Raw genomic sequence first — 17,280 nt, forward strand, 5'->3', positions numbered from 1 at the left:
TAAGCAGGAGATTGGCCATAAAATGGGGAAGGTGAGTTAAAAGAAAATCTGATCACCTGCCTACTTAATCAAGGAAATATGGGATAAAAGGAAACACAATTTTTGAAAGAGAGACTCTTTTCTGCAGTCATGTTAAAGTAAACTTTAAAGTTTGGGCAAGAAGAATAAAGGGTACCAATAGTATCTAAAACCTTATGTACCTACAAGGGTAATATTCTAAAAAAGGATGGGATTCAGCCACAGGAAAACCTGGTATAAAGGATTAGCATTCACTGTTCTCCTAAGGCAAATAGATCATTAAGTCCTACTTCCATACAAGGCTAACAAAGATCTCATGTCCAAAAAGTATGACAGTATCTAAAATCTGCAAGTCCATTTGTTCCTGAAACATTCTTAACATCAATTTTTGTTTTTATAAGACAAACTTATGCTAAAATCTTAAAATACTTCTAGCTTTAAAGATTTTCTCTTTTTAATGAAACAACCAAGCTACTCTGTTCTGTTAAGTTGCTAAATTGCTAGTCAGTCTGTTATTTCTGTTATGATTTGTATGTTCATCCCCTTAAATAGTCATAAAAAGATATTATAGGAAGTTATATTAGCATAGAAAATAAGTTAATTACAATTTATGATAAAAATCACAGTTCTAATAAGAAATAAGGTTTCTCATTCTCATAAATCCAGCGTGACAGAAACAAGATGAAAGGCACCATGACATCATCTTTAGCTCACTTTTTACCTTTAATACTGCTAATTACTAATTAATCAACCACAGGAAGCATATACAACACTGTAATAAATTAGGAGATTATATTCTACTGACTTAAAATAACTTCTTTTCCAACCACATTATCTTTGCTTAACATTGCACAAACATATTCACAATCTTCAAAACATCTTAGCATTTGATGTTGTATTTAGTCAAAAAAACATTCCAATCAAAGATAAAGCATCACAAGGTTTATTACTCTACCATCTAATTAGCAGAAAAAAACATAAATGTTATCCACACCAAAAATAAACCATTCTTGGACATCAAAGTTAAAAAAAAAAAGCGTCAAAAAAAACCCCACCACACACAACCCAAAACAAGAAAACCCCACATACCACAGAAAATTATTAAAACTAGAACCCTTATGAGGGCAATGATCTGCTAAAAAAAAAAAAAAATCTAAAAACCAAGTAACTATAAAAAATACAAACAAGCAGCTCATTATTTCCCTAAAAATACAGGAATACCTCACCATGGGAGAGGTGGCTGAGGACTGGAGGAAAGCAAATGTCACTCCAGCCTTCAAAAAGGGCAAGAAGGAGGACCTGCGTAACTATAGACTGGTCAGCCTCACCTCCATCCCTGGAAAGGTAATGGAACAACTTGTCCTTGGTGCTGTCTCTAGGCACATCAAGGATAAGAGGATCATTAGGGGCAGTCAACATGGCTTCACCAAGGGGAAGTCATGCTTAACCAACTTGATAGCCTTTTATGAGGACATAACCCGGTGGATAGATGATGGTAAAGCAGTGAATGTGGTCTATCTCGATTTCAGTAAAACATTTGACACGGTCTCCCACAGCATCCTCACAGCTAAACTGAGGGAGTGTGGTCTGGATGATCGGGTAGTGAGGTGGATTGTTGTAGAGGGGTTTCTGGAAGAGAATGGTCACCTCCTGAGCCAGATGTAAAAGACTGCAGGAAATGAGGACCTGGCTGCATGACAAGAATCATGTAGCAGGGGCCTATGGACTGACCTTGAAGAAGGAATGTGAAGGTTGTTTGCGGTTAAGTCGACTGGAAAGAACTGGTATAAGAGGAAGAAAAAACTGTGTACATGACTTGGAGCAGAACACAAAAGAGGATGTACGAGAAGACGTCAAGGAGCGTGGACAAAGGGCTTTAACAAATCATAAGCATGCTAAGGGAGCGTGATAGCTACTAATTACCAATCATATACGAGTAGGAGCGTGATAAGGAGATAGAATTGCTATATTAATCTGTGCGTAACGGCTATTAAATGGCATTTGCTTGATCACATTGGTTGTGTAGCAGTGTCCTGTAACCTCCGCGTCAACAAGTGGCGCCCGAACAGGGACCCTCAGATCGGCGTTGAGAAGATCAACGAGACCGACAAAATTGAAGGGGACGGAGAAGCCGACCGATGGTGAGTGCTCTGGGCACCTAAATAGCTGAATTTGTGGAAACTCGCCCTGGCCAGGCGAGCGGTCGGGGAGGAATGGGAAATACGCTGTCTAAAGAAGAAGAGGCAGTCGTGAAACTCCTCCAACATATTCTCTCCACGAGACGCTTGAAATATGACCTGGCTACCTTGAAGGCTCTATTGCTATGGGCAAAAGAAAGAGCATTAATCCCCACAGTCAGTGCGGCTTTCGATGCTGCCACCTGGGAAAATATGGGTGCAAAGCTGTGGGATGAAATTACGTTGGGTTCCAAGGATGCAGGCAAAATCCCCACTGTGTGGAGACTAGTTACCGAAACCTTAAAGAGTATGAAAGCCGAGCGTTTGGCTGCTTTGTCAGCTTTTGCAGCCCTAACGCCCGAGAATCAAACTGAATCAAAATCAAAGGACGCTACTTCGGCAACAGCGCTCCTTTTTTCAGGGCCCACTTTTCTATCTGCCCCAACAAAGGTAGTAGCGGGGGGACGAGCTCTGCCACAGGATCATCAGGAAAAGCCTGGTTCCTCTTAACCTACGGCACCCCCGTTACCTCCACAAAAGGAAGAAGAGGAAGACTTCCCACCACCGCCACCAGAACTAGAGAAGGTGCCGTCTCGCTCGGCGTCGCCGACACCACAGCCGTACCCACCTCTGCCTCCATCAACTCCCCCAACACCCTGCACCAAGGCTGGTGTGAGCGGCTTGGGAGACTCCCAGCTACAAGAGCTCCTACAAAAATTGGAATCGCTCGAGGCGAAGATTGAGGCTCCGAGACCGCTGGACATCAGATCGCGAAATCCTTTTCTTCCGGACTCCTCGCAGCCGGAGCAACAATTGCGACCACCCATGACAGGGGATGGGGGAGGTGGGAGGAGGAGAGGCGGACAGAGGGTTGTACAGATCTAGTTCTCCCGTAGACCCGAGGCGTAGGTGGCGGGGCATAATTCGGGATGCTATAATAGAAGGGCAGTTTCAAACGATTAATCCAATGGCATTTCCCGTTGTCATAGATCAAAACGGTGATAAGATGTGGGAGGCCTTAGATTGGAAAATGATAAAAGAGGCGAAAACTGCGCTAACGCAATATGGGTTAAAATCTCCTTATGCTCAATCAATTCTGCAACATATTTTTTCTGCTCACTTGTTAACCCCTTATGATACAAAGATGCTAATTACTGCACTGTTAACACCTTCCCAACAAATACAGTTTTTTCAGCGCTGGCATTCTGCTTGTGAGGCCGCTGCAGTAATCCCCCGTCAACAGAACGACCCATTATTTGGGATTCGGGCAGAAGTACTGATAGGGACGGGCGATTACGCAAGCACAGTTGTACAGCTGCAGCTTCCCGCAGCTGCGTTACAACTCGGTCAAGATTTGGCTTTTAGGGCGCTTTCTAGCATACACGATGAGAAAGCGGCACCAGCTTTTACCAATGTAAAACAAGGGCCAACAGAGCCTTATGGAAAATTCATTGATAGGCTACATGATGCCATCCAATCGCATCCAGATTTGAGTGATGACATGAAAATCCGATTTTTGGATCTTTTAGCATTTGATAATGCCAATGAAAAAGCGAAAAAAGCCCTCAGTTTGCTGCCGCGAGGGTCGAGTACTGCTACTCTAATAGAGACAGCCGAACGGATGCTGGCCCAAGATAATGCTACAGTTATAGCAGCTGCGGTTGGAGCAGCAGTAAGATCGTCACTCCAACAGCACCAGAAAAGAGATAGAAAATGTTTTAACTGTGGGAAAGTAGGTCATTTGCAAAAGGCATGTCGAAGTCAGAATAAGAATATGGGAGAAAAAACAGGAAGATGGTGCAATAACTGCCATAAGATTGGTCACCACACCTCCGAGTGTAGACGCTCGGGAAACCGGGTCCCGAGCGCAGCGCACCCACGCGCGACAACACAAGTGCAGGGTGCCTGGACCGCTGCACCGCCGCCACCGCCGGCAGTGCAGGAGTGGACTTGGCAACAGCAGTAGATACTACTTTAACAACATCTGAAATTCATTTGATAGACTCTGACCAGCAAGGTCCTCTAGGGCATGGGTTAAGTGCATTGCTTATAGGTCAGTCATCGGTCTCCAGAAAAGGTATCTTTGTGGTACCTGGACTCATTGATGCGGATTTTACAGGGACGATAAAAATTATGGTATATACTCTAACACCACCTCTCACCATTCCGGCACAATCAAAAATTGCACAATTAATACCATTTAATGCATGCGTACCAAAAGCGCAACCCGTGGAAAGAGGGCAAGGGGGTTTCGGATCCACCGGAACACCAAATGTACTGCTGGCTGTTGACATCGCCAGGGGGAAGCCGGAGGAGCGGGTACAAGTTACTCACCCCAATGGTCAAACCCTGTCGCTGTCAATGCTAGTGGACATGGGTGCAGATGTTACTATAATTCCTGCGATGAAGTGGCCCTCTCATTGGACATTGATTCCTGCCGCCACGGGGGTGATGGGAGTGGGAGGTATGCAACCTACAATGATCAGTAAGACTCCTCTGTCGTTTCGCTTCAGTGATGACACAACAGTTACCACCAGACCATACGTGATGCACTTGCCTACTGCTCTCATAGGACGTGATTTGCTATCCCAAATGGGAGCCCGATTAACCACAAAAAATTTTTAGGAGCGGTCACTGTGGAGCAGCCAATTCTGAGACTCACATGGACCACCACTACTCCCGTGTGGGTCGACCAGTGGCCGCTGAAACAGGACCGGCTGCAAATTATTCAAAATTTGGTTCAGGAACAACTAGAAGCAGGACATATTGTACCTTCAACTAGCCCATGGAATACACCCATTTTTACCATCCCAAAAAAGTCAGGGAAATGGCGTTTATTGCATGACTTACGGGCGGTAAACGCCGTCATGCAGGATATGGGAACACTGCAACCAGGATTACCATCTCCGGTCATGATTCCAGAAAATTGGGACTTACTCATAATTGACTTAAAAGATTGTTTCTTTACCATTCCTTTACATCCCGATGATGCTGAAAAATTTGCCTTTACCGTACTGGCAATCAATAAACAGGAGCCAGCAAAACAGTATCAATGGGTGGTATTACCACAGGGCATGAAGAATTCTCCTACTTTGTGTCAGACATTTGTCGCATGGGCTCTCCAACCATTTCGTCAGGAACATGCTTCCCTGTTGATCTATCACTACATGGACGACGTTCTAATAGCAGGAGAAAATATGAATTCCGAAAAGATATTGGCAGAACTAATGGAAAACCTACAAACTAGGGGACTGAAAATTGCTCCTGAAAAGATACAGGGACAAGGCCCATGGCAGTATCTAGGTTGGGTCATCACTGGGAGTGTTGTAAAACCACAAAAGATATCCCTTTCCGCCAACATCAAAACCCTCACAGATGTTCAGAAATTAATGGGCGATATACAGTGGGTAAGGACAATTTGCGGGATAACCAATGATGACTTAGCGCCGTTGATGCCCCTGTTAGGCACATCAACTGATGCTAATGAACAACGCTGGTTGTCACCGAACCAACAAAAGGCACTAGATGAAATTGTGCAGAAAATCTTAACAGCCACCATTCAGAGAAAAGTTAATGGTTTGCCTTTGCAGTTTTTGATTGTTAATTCAGCGCCTTCACGGAAGCACCTAATAGGGCTTGTTGTCCAATTAGACAATCAGGCACTTCGAATTCTGGAGTGGATCTTTCTACCCTATTAACCCAAAAACACTGTTTGTACACGAGTTGAAATGCTGTCGAACCTGATTGTAAAAGGTAGAAAAAGAATTATTGAGTTATCAGGACAGGAACCAGACGTATTGTATGTACCTATAACTCAAGCCTACCTAGATTGGCTGATGGCAATGTCAGATGTTTTTCAGATTGCCTTAGCCACCTACACAGGTGTTGTTACTAACAACTACCCACCTACAAAATTGTTACCATTGCTGCAACATCAGGATTTTAAAGAAATTCCTCGCAGATCTGAGGTGCCGGTGACAGGGCTTACGGTCTTTACTGACGCTGGGAAAAAAATCGAAACGGGCAGCCATCACATGGCAGAACCACCAGTGTGAATGGCATCATAAGATCCTCCAAGGTCATTCAAGTGATTCCCTGCAGACACTTGAGCTACGTGCTGTTGTGTGGGTTTTTCAGCAATGGCCCAAGGACCCAGTGAATGTGGTCTCTGATTCATTGTATGTCATAGGTACCGTTTTGCGCCTTGAACGCGCCATGGTTAAGTCTGTGAAAAATCAAACCTTATATATGTTGTTAATGCAATTGTTATTTTTATTGGATCAGTGCCAAACACCCTATTTCATTACCCACGTTCGCAGTCATCAGTTCCAATTCGGTCTTTCAATTGGTAACAATGCAGCTGACAATTTGGTAGCTACCGCTTAGCAAAACCCTGTGGTCAACCTGTTCGAGCAAGCCCGCCTTTCTCATGATTTCTTTCACCAATCTGCAAAGATGTTAGTCCGACAGTTTAACCTGAAGATTTCTGATGCGCGTGGCATTGTTCAGTCATGCCCCGCTTGCCAGAAAACTGGATTCGGCCTTGGCCTGGGAGTGAATCCTCGAGGCTTGCGTGCATTGCAATTGTGGCAAATGGACGTTACTCACATACCAGAATTTGGTCGCTTCAAATATGTCCATGTCAGTATTGATATGTTCTCACATGCTATATGGGCTACTGCACAAACAGGTGAAACTGCAAAACATGTTGTGCGACATATGCACGCTTCCATTGCTGTTTTGGGTGTCCCTCTTGAGATCAAGACGGACAATGGACCGGCATACGTTTCACAAACGTTTGCTCGCTTTTGTCAACTGTGGGGCATCCGCCGCCTTACCGGCATTCCACATTCCCCCACAGGGCAGGCCACTGTTGAGCATGCACATGCTACCCTCAAATCACTTTTGCAAAAACAGAAAGGGGGAGAATTAGTACCCTCTGACAGGCTTGCAAAAGCGCTTTATGTGTTAAATTATCTAAGACTCACTGGGGACAGAGTGTCGCCCCCGATTGTTGTGCATCACATGTCATTGCAATCCGGCCTACAAAAATGTGAACAGGTAAAGGTACAGTATCGGGATTTGCGAACAGGAGAATAGAAAGGTCCCGTTGAGGTAAAAATGACTGGCCGAGGATATGCTTGTGTTTTAACAGAGGAAGGACCGCGGTAGGTTCCTAGCCGATGGGTGAAGCCATGGAGAGAACACGATGGACAACAGGATGCATCATCATCACCCTCCTGATGGTAACGGGTTTAGGACATCCACCGATAGTCCTTCCCCCAACACTGTGGGAGGGGAGTCACAACGTTTGGGTGACTCTGATGCGGAGCTTAAACCAGACGCATTTTTGTGCCTCCCTGGCTCAGCCTGAACAACCCTTTCACACTTGTTTAGTGGGGGTTCCCCTAAACGGATCTGAAAGTAAAGAGATAGCAGCAGGGTTGAGTAGGCTGAAACAGAACCTCTGTGAGAATGCAGTAAAATGTGGTGAGCATTGGGATTCGTGGGATGATAACTTACCTGTCAGTCCTCTAGAACCCCAGGAACTTGACATACTGGGGACTCTAGGAGCAGAATCTTGTGTATTTTTTGGGTACGGGAACCCGCATGCAGACATTTATCAGAGTAAAGAGTTAGGATTGCAAGATGTTACACCCAGTAATCCGTTGTGGAAAAATGAATCGATCTGGTGCGCACACCTAGGACGCAGTCGAGCGCGGCCTGTACCAGATCTGGCCATGCCCAGAAAATTACCGAGAGGATTATTTCTAATCTGTGGAGATAGGGCTCGGCCTGGGCTACCCAGCAGAAAAGTGGGAGGCCCGTGTACCATAGGCAAGTTAAGCTTACTAATGCCTTCGCAAAAGCTTATACTAAATCACACTCACCTACATAAGATTAAGCAGAAAAGAAGCGTCACTACCTTGGGGAATGATTGTAAAGATGAGGTTGACCTACGGTCTAGAACTGAGGTAGTTCTCTTTTCCTTTTTCACCCCGGGTGTCACTGCGGCTCAAGGATTAACACAGCTGCGAAACTTAGCTTGCTGGGTTGCAAAAAGAGCTAACCAAACCTCTAGAATTTTAGAAGCATTAGCCAATGATGTAGATAGTATCAGACATGCTACCTTACAAAATAGAGCTGCTATAGATTTTTTGTTGTTAGCACATGGTCATGGATTTCGATGGGATGTGTTGTATGGATCTGAATGATCGATCAAAATCAATTCATAAGCAGATCAAAGAGCTCATGGACGCAACACAAAAAATACGGGAACGACATGGGTTTTTGGATGACTGGCTTGAAAAATTGGGAATTGGAGGGTGGCTGGTTGGATTGATTAAAATGTTGTTAATGGGATTGTTTGTGATTTGTATTATCTTGCTGGTATTGCCGAATCTGTTCTCCTGCTTGCAAAAGGCCCTGCAGCAGATGATAAACACAGCCTTTCTGGCTCAAGAAAAGAAAGGGGGAATTGTGGAGGGGTTTCTGGAAGAGAATGGTCACCTCCTGAGCCAGATGTAAAAGACTGCAGGAAATGAGGACCTGGCTGCATGACAAGAATCATGTAGCAGGGGCCTATGGACTGACCTTGAAGAAGGAACGTGAAGGTTGTTTGCGGTTAAGTCGACTGGAAAGAACTGGTATAAGAGGAAGAAAAAACTGTGTACATGACTTGGAGCAGAACACAAAAGAGGATGTACGAGAAGACGTCAAGGAGCGTGGACAAAAGGCTTTAACAAATCATAAGCATGCTAAGGGAGCGTGATAGCTACTAATTACCAATCATATACGAGTAGGAGCGTGATAAGGAGATAGAATTGCTATATTAATCTGTGCGTAACGGCTAATAAACGGCATTTGCTTGATCACATTGGTTGTGTAGCAGTGTCCTGTAACCTCCGCGTCAACAGATTGTGAACTGGCTGAAGGAAAGAAGCCAGAGAGTGGTGGTCAATGGGACAGAGTCCAGTTGGAGGCCTGTGTCTAGCAGAGTCCCTCAGGGGTCGGTGCTGGGACCAGTACTATTCAATATATTCATTAATGACTTGGATGAGGGAATAGAGTGCACTGTCAGCAAGTTTGCTGATGACACCAAACTGGGAGGAGTGGCTGACGCACCGGAAGGCTGTGCTGCCATTCAGAGAGACCTAGACAGGCTGGAGAGTTGGGCAGGGAGAAATTTAATGCAATATAACAAGGGCAAGTGTGGAGTCCTGCATCTGGGCAAGAACAACCCCATGTATGAGTACAAGTCGGGGATGGACCTGTTGGAGAGCAGCATAGAGGAAAGGGACCTGGGGGTCCTAGTGGACAGCAGGATGACCATGAGCCAGCAGTGTGCCCTTGTGGCCAAGAAGGCCAATGGCATCCTGGGGTGTATTAGAAGGGGTGTGGTTAGCAGGTCAAGAGAGGTTCTCCTCCCCCTCTACTCTGCCCTGGTGAGGCCACATCTGGAATATTGTGTCCAGTTCTGGGCCCCTCAGTTCAAGAAGGACAGGGAACTGCTAGAGAGAGTCCAGCGTAGAGCCACGAAGATGGTTAAGGGGGTGGAACATCTCCCTTATGAGGAGAGGCTGAGGGAGCTGGGTCTCTTTAGCTTGGAGGAGACTGAGGGGGGACCTCATTAATGTTTATAAATATGTAAAGGGCAAGTGTCATGAGGATGGAGCCAGGCTCTTCTCAGTGACATCCCTTGACAGGACAAGGGGCAATGGGTGCAAGCTGGAACACAGGAGGTTCCACATAAATATGAGGAAAAACTTCTTTACGGTGAGGGTGACCGAACACTGGAACAGGCTGCCCAGAGAGGTTGTGGAGTCTCCTCTGGAGACATTCAAAACCCGCCTGGACGTGTTCCTGTGTGACATGATCCAGGTAATCCTGCTCCGGCAGGGGGATTGGACTAGATGATCTTTCGAGGTTCCTTCCAATCCCTAACATTCTGTGATTCTGTAAAACAGAAGTTTAAACATTGCTTTCATTTCAGTATGTATTTAGGCAAAGTTTTTGCCATTTTTGCATCTTTTTTATTGATCTTCATCTATTCATCCTGTACAAGACAATGACAAATTGCATCTGAAAGATTAAAAAGCTAAATACATAAGTTACATAACTGGTTCCCAAAGCGTTTGGACCAAAAAGAGACTACTCACATATTTTGACATATTTTATGGATTAACATAAACCTTTAATATTAAAAATTGAAAACATTAATACAATGACCAGTTAAACACTGAAGTAGGAGTTTTTAGAATGTGTATTTAAGACTACAGCTGACCAAACTTCTTTTCTTTATAAAATTAATATGGATTTTTTTTAATCTCAAGTATTCTAAAGAAGAAATGAACAAGACAATTAGCCAGTTCATGTTGAATTTACCTTATCAAATGAAGAAATTGCAAAATGCAAAGCTTCAAAATTGCACAAAATAAGATTTACTTTAAAATAGCTGCCACAAAAAAACTCCTCACCTGTAAGTTATATTAAAATCTATATTCCTTTTCTCTGAGTTTGAATTTAAAATGCTACTTTGTGAAAATGTACTTGGTTTACATGGCAAGGGTTTGGTAGCAGGGGGGCTGCAGGGGTGGCCTCTGTGAGAGGACACCAGGGGCTGCCCCCATGCTGGACAGAGCCAGTTACAGACAGCTCTGCAACAGACCCACCACTACCCCAAATGCTAGTGGCACCACTGTGAAAACATATTTAAGAAAGGGTAAGAAACTGGTGCAGTAGTGTGTGTGTGGGGGGGAAAAAAATCAATCACCTGCAAGAAACAATCCTGCAGAGACCAAGGTCAGTGAAAAAGGAGGGGGAGGAGACACTCCAGGTGCCAGAGCAGAGATTCCCCTGCAATTAATGGAGGACCCCAGCCAGAACAGGTGGATATGCCCTGAAGGAAGCTGCACCCCAGGGGAAGGGCCCACGCTGGAGCAGAGGAAAAGTGAGAGGAGGAAGCACCAGCAGAAAGGAACTGTTATGAACTGATCACAGCCTCCTATTCCCCACATGCTGCAGGGGGGATAAAGGAGTTGTGAATAAAGGAATGAAGTTGAGTCTGGGGAAAAAAGGGGTGGGGGCAAAGCTGTTTTAGTTTTTGTCTTTGTTTCTCACCAGCCTACTCTATTTTTAAATTGCAATAAATTAATTTTCCCCAAGTCGAGTCTGTTTTACCTGTGACAGTATCTCAACCCAGGAGCTTCTTTTCCCATCTTATTTCCTCCCTCTATTCTGTTGAGGAGGGGCAGTGAGAGCACAGCTGGGTGGTGGTCTGGCAGCAAGCCAAGGTCAACCCACCACAGATAAGTATCTGTAAATATCTTTTTTTTTTTCTTTCCCAGCTACCACAACATATACTAGAGCTCTTCTAGACCACTAAGCATTATATAATTTTAACATTAATATTAATCATGCTTTTTAACTGAATTACATGACTAGCAAAGCTGAATCACTGCAGAGATACCATATTTTTTCAACTACTGACTTTTATTCAACAACTGTTGTATTAGTCATAAATTTATGTATTTTTTCTTCTTCAAAAAGTGTATTTATCAGTGATGCTGAAAAACCTAACAACCTTTTCCTAGTAAAGTTTGACTTTCCTAAATTTCCAGAAGGAACTTATATAGCTGCATAAAATATTTTTGTTATCTAACACAAGGGGATACCAAAAGTACTTAATCTCAACTGGCTTTATTTAACACTGAATCATGATTCATATTTAAAATAATTAAAAAATTGAAAAAGTTGGTTTGCAGCTGGCAGAAAAGTAAAAATAAAAAAAGTATTCTCTCCAGGATTGTCCTCCAAAACATTAGTTAAAAATTGTCCAAACAGCAATAGTGACAAGGCACTTTTAACATGTCCTCTTGAAGACTGCACTAAAAAAAAATTAGTGAGGCTTAGGATACACATAATATAATCATAGAAATAAACTGGTCAATACTTTTCTCAAGAGTTATTTAAGCATACTTCAGCATAAAAGAGCAAAATATAAGGTTTATCTTTGCTCTTATAGCAGAGAAAAAGGAATGAACAGAGTTAAATGCATAAACCTCTTCTGTAGGGGGCAGAAAATGCAGCTTGTACTTGCATGATTTTATTCCCTATAGGACATAAATTATTTGAGAAGCATTCTAATGTAAGAGATCAAAATCAGTTCAAATTACATTCTTCCTATTTTATTATCGATACATGTGGACACAATATAGAGGCAATTAAATGAGTTGGAAAATATTATACAGAATATAAATTTATATGTATTATATTAAAGATGAAAGGGAAAGCTTTTTAATCAGAACACTGTGTACAATAAAGATTGTTTTCTTACAAGACAACACATTACTCATTTTACTGTAAAACCCAAGCAGAGACAGAGTGAATGTAGAAATCAAGCATGACATAAGTTATTATTTTGCTGCTTCTTGAATACCTGAAGTTAAATTACATGTACTTATTCCCACCAAGATCTTACATGTGGAAAGAGCTAATTCATATTAATATATTATATATATTACATAAAGAAATATATGCTCTGACAAAAAAAAAAATACTTGTCAATTACACAAACTAAGCAGAAGAGTGTTCATTTGCAATATATATATAAAAGTTGAGGTCTTTTCCTGACAAGAGTTCTACATTTATAGACAGAAAGTAGACATAACTAGCACTGGACCAACTTTTTCTCTTACAGGTTTTGAACAAAAATAAAATTGCTATCTTTTTTCTAAATTTGTGTGTTTTATGTAGTTACTCTCATTACCTACACATCTAGAGACTAACAATTCTCCTATATTTACAGGCCAGCATCATTGTTGCACTGACTATAAAACAGCATATCTGTTTATTTAAAGATAATATTTTTTCCATACTATTTCATCTTACAGCAAGCTAATAGTAACAGCTGCATTTCCCAAGTTTGTCATAATATTCTGAGGGATTTATTTTGTTTGAACAGTCAATCCCTTAGAAAACACAAGTTAAAAAACAAAGCGAACACTGTTTTATTAATCATTTTGGCACCCCTGATATCGCATCCATTTTCATTTACCCCAACATTTTTTTCTGGTCTGCAAATGGACAGTTTTCACTTTTAAATATGAAATTTAGCTTTAAACATGAAGCATTCAGACATTATTCTTATATAGGGCAGTAGTAGTTTATAATATATGCATCTACAAGATGACTTCATGTTAAGCTTTTAATTCTAGTATGATTATCTTACATTTCTGAGATAGAGAAATTATTAAAATGAGGCACACTTGCACATTTTTAACACTAATGCTTACAAAATCCCTTCCTTTAAAAATATTCAATATCCTCTTTAAAATGCCCTTCCCATGTATATTATTTAATTAGTTGTGAAAAGAAGTAAGGCAGAAAAGGAAATACAAGTAAATATATCAGCAGTCCAAAGAATCACCATGAGATGTCTCTGCCCTAGCCCACAGAACAAAATAAATGGTATAAGAATGACAATGTTGCTATAAATATGTCAGAGAACCACAGCTCGTCTCCCCCACTACCAGCTTCCTTTCTCCCATTAATATTTGGAACTGTATTGGGTAGGAGAGGATGCTACAGCTCTATTTCATCTCAAAGATAATTATGTGCTATCCCAAAGGATTGGTTTTTCAAAGTATTTGGACTTTTACTTATTTGTACAGTAGCTAAAGAACCAGAAGTGGAGGTTGAAAGTCCTTCTGATTTCTTTTCTTGTAATTATTCCTAAACATAGTGCTAGAACTACGCAAATTATGAAGAAAGCAGTCTCTTTCAGTGGAACAAAGCCACCACGTACCTTCTCCTAAAGCTTATAAAACTAAAATTATCTCTTGACCAAGGAGAATCCTACAATGATCTCAAATTTTTTCACCCAGACTCTAATTCCCAAGATCACTCCTAAACCATATTTCAAATTCAAGATAATGCAAAGTGAGGTTTGAATGCTTTTCAAATACATCTGAAACAAACAAGGGAAAGAAAGAGTGTCTCACTTCAGGTCCAGGAGCAAACACTCATGAGGAATAGAGCTGGTTGGGATTTTTTGATAGAGATTAAAAAGAAAAAAAAAAAAAAAAATCAAATTGATCTAAACAATCCTCTTCCCCCTCCACCTCAAATGAAGAGAAACATACCGAGTTTGGTGGAGGTTTTTTAGGATACATTCCTCAGGTCCAGGAAAGCATTTCATAAAAAGAAAATATGAAATATCTACTCAAAATATACAAATAAAGACAGTTCTGTGGAGTATGATAGAATCACTTTCTGTTCGGTGGTCTGCCAGATTTGAAGTAAGGACATAAAGCTGTCCCACATCCCAAATTAATGCCCTAGAGTTTCTGTTTCCTAGTCACTGGAAATTTAATTATATACACAAAAGTCAAAAGAAAAAAAGATAACTATATGGGGACAAAGAAGGGAAAAAAAAAAAAGACTCTTTTTCTGTCCCTTTTTCAAACTATGAGGAAGATCATCACCTCTCCTACTCTTCATTCCCTTATTTTAGACCGCAATGACAGGGAGAAAGGGAGAGTTATTGATAAATTTGTTATAATATTATCCTAAGAAAAACACCATAATCAACAGATCTAGCTCAAATTTTCTGATACATAGTTAAGCATACAAGCAATTATTTTCAGAGTTGTTAATACCAAATGTAACTTAAAGTAGCTGGTGTAAAGGACTATAATTTCACTTCAATTCAGAAAGCAGGGTCATATTCATCTTGCAGTGCAATGCAAAGATTAAATATAACAAAAATATGTAGTTCTTTCAAGTGCTATCATAACTAATGACTAATTCAGAACACAAGAAAAATTTTCTTATAATGAATATATAGCTCAATCTAGATGCTAGAGGAAAAGAAAGTTCAATTAAAAGTATATTTAAATTGCTACATTCATCAAATCAGCACATTTCATATAATTAATAAAGTAACAATAAATCTACCATATGAACACAGTAAAGCAAGGAGATGGGCATACAAATGTTGTTTAATGTTTAGAGTATGCCTGCACTACTCAGTAGTATATACAGAGATGCCAAAAATTTCTAAGCCATGTTAGCTTAGGTACAAAAAGCACCCCAGTTTTCCCAGCTGTAGCACCAAGAAACAGGATTTGTCAGCTCAGGAAAAGCACTACATTAATGCAGCTATATTGCTTGTGAAATTCTGCCTTGTTCAGTGCCATGTATCACACAAATACAACTGCATCTATAGATGGACTTTGATCAGTAGGAAGATAAATTCCATCTGAGCTTAGTGTTTCCTCTTGGACAGGTGGCTCTGAAGGCCTACACTTAGCCAATAAACACTAGACAGACACATTTGGGTGAAATTAGTAAGTATAAATTTAGGCCTCAGGAGAGACTGGAGACTTGTGGTATTATTTTTAAATGAGCTTTTCTTTTTGGGATGTTAAGTAAATATCATAATAAAACTAAAATTTTTTAAACTTACCTTAAAACACTGAAAATCTCCAGTCTCTCCACTGTTTTCAAAAGCTGAGCAATGCCTTCTTTGTCATAAACTATGTCAACAGACTGGACTTCCTGCTGGGAAGTACAGCAGTGGTAAAATGGTAGGGCTTATCATGACAGACCAGAAAAGAAGATATGAAAATGGAAAGGCATGTCTAAAAACTGTTTTGAAATGTTGTTTTAGTTTTCAAATTTCAAAAAACAGTTGTCATAATCAAGTAGATTTGATTAATAGTTTTCCCTTACACAGCCTGGAAAGGGATTTCTGTAGGAAACTAAAAGCACATGAAATTTCTTGAGCAACTACCAGTCCATTAAAACACTCATACGTAATCAAAAACAAAAGGCAATTGTGGAAGACCATCATCCTGCAAACAGCTGTGCTTTACTTGAAGAGCAGAGGATTCACTTGGGAACGCTGCATTGAGAATAGTTCTTGCTTGCTTTTAAGATAAAGGATCTGTGACCAGTTCACAGTGCCCTTTGAGGCATGAAACAAGTAAACACGTGTTGAAGGTCAGTTCTGAACACAGAACTGAAAACAAGGAATGGTTGTTGATGTTTTGAGCACAGAAAACTGTGGCTCTTCCCAGAATGGGTGATGGGTGCTTAGCGTGTGAATGTTGATGTTATCTTGAACTGCATAGTCTGGCTCCTGCTTGTAGCATTTAAATAGGGCAATAGAATAACAATAAATGTCTTTGCTTCCTTGAATAGCAGAGACCAAGTCATCTTTCCAGCTCGCTGCAGGCAATAACAGAAATGGTGATACACACAAACATATAGGTTCCACTACCTTCATATTCGATGCCTCAGTTTCCAGCTTTGTTAGGTGATTTGAGTTGTCCTCTAGCTCTTGTCGAAGGTTGGAGTTCTCCATCTTTAATGCCTCAACTTGCTTTAACAACTGGTCATATGAAGCTGCAGCCATCCTGGGCTACCCTCAGCCCTGGAAAAATAAGAGAAGATACTAGATTTAAGCATTTTAGAAAAAAACACACATATCTAAACATAAAATTACATCTCAATCTTTCCCATTTACCATTCAACTTACTAAGCATTTAATTTAAATCCATTAAACCAAACTATTAATGCCTAGAACTAACATCAATTCAATGGCTTTTTTCAGTAGGCTTCATTCAATACGTGATTCAGCAAATGAAAGATGATGATAACAATTGCTTTAGGTATAAGGGGAAGCCAGAATACACAAGGGGAAATCGTACCATTATACAAAAGCATCCTTACTTTTAAGTACTTCAGTTATAACAATAAGAAACTAAGGAGGATACCAGATGGTTTAGCAACAGTTTAGCAAGAGCAGGCCTCAGAGTAGGCTCTAAAAGGCCTACTCTGTGTTACCTTTACACAGAATCAACTTTCCTGTCAGTAATTTTCCTTTCAGCTAGAATAACAGAGAATAACAGTATGTTCTGAAGCAAACTGCATGTTTTGTAGATAGGGTCTGCTTATGGGACTGATAACAGTGTTATAGTCGTCAATGATTCTTGCTTGCACTTAGTCTTAGAAAATCCAAGGTCTCTGTTAAATTCCTTGCTAATTATAAAAAAGGGCCAAAGACAAACAAGACTGTGAA

The 17,280-nt window shown here is 41.0% G+C and overlaps 1 protein-coding gene across 2 annotated transcripts in view; it reads right to left on the bottom strand.

Moving 5' to 3' along the window:
* The window catches only part of LOC137675690 (adenomatous polyposis coli protein-like), a 256,623-nt gene that overhangs the window by 200,602 nt on the left and 38,741 nt on the right, over window positions 1–17,280 (bottom strand). For both annotated transcript variants that reach the window (XM_068421865.1, XM_068421864.1), the window contains exon 2: window positions 16,480–16,632. In XM_068421865.1, the coding sequence (XP_068277966.1) occupies window positions 16,480–16,614 (135 nt within the window). In that variant the 5' untranslated portion in view covers window positions 16,615–16,632. The remainder of the gene's footprint in view (window positions 1–16,479; window positions 16,633–17,280) is intronic.

Source organism: Nyctibius grandis, chromosome W, assembly GCF_013368605.1.
Source record: "Nyctibius grandis isolate bNycGra1 chromosome W, bNycGra1.pri, whole genome shotgun sequence".
Taxonomy (NCBI): domain Eukaryota; kingdom Metazoa; phylum Chordata; class Aves; order Nyctibiiformes; family Nyctibiidae; genus Nyctibius; species Nyctibius grandis.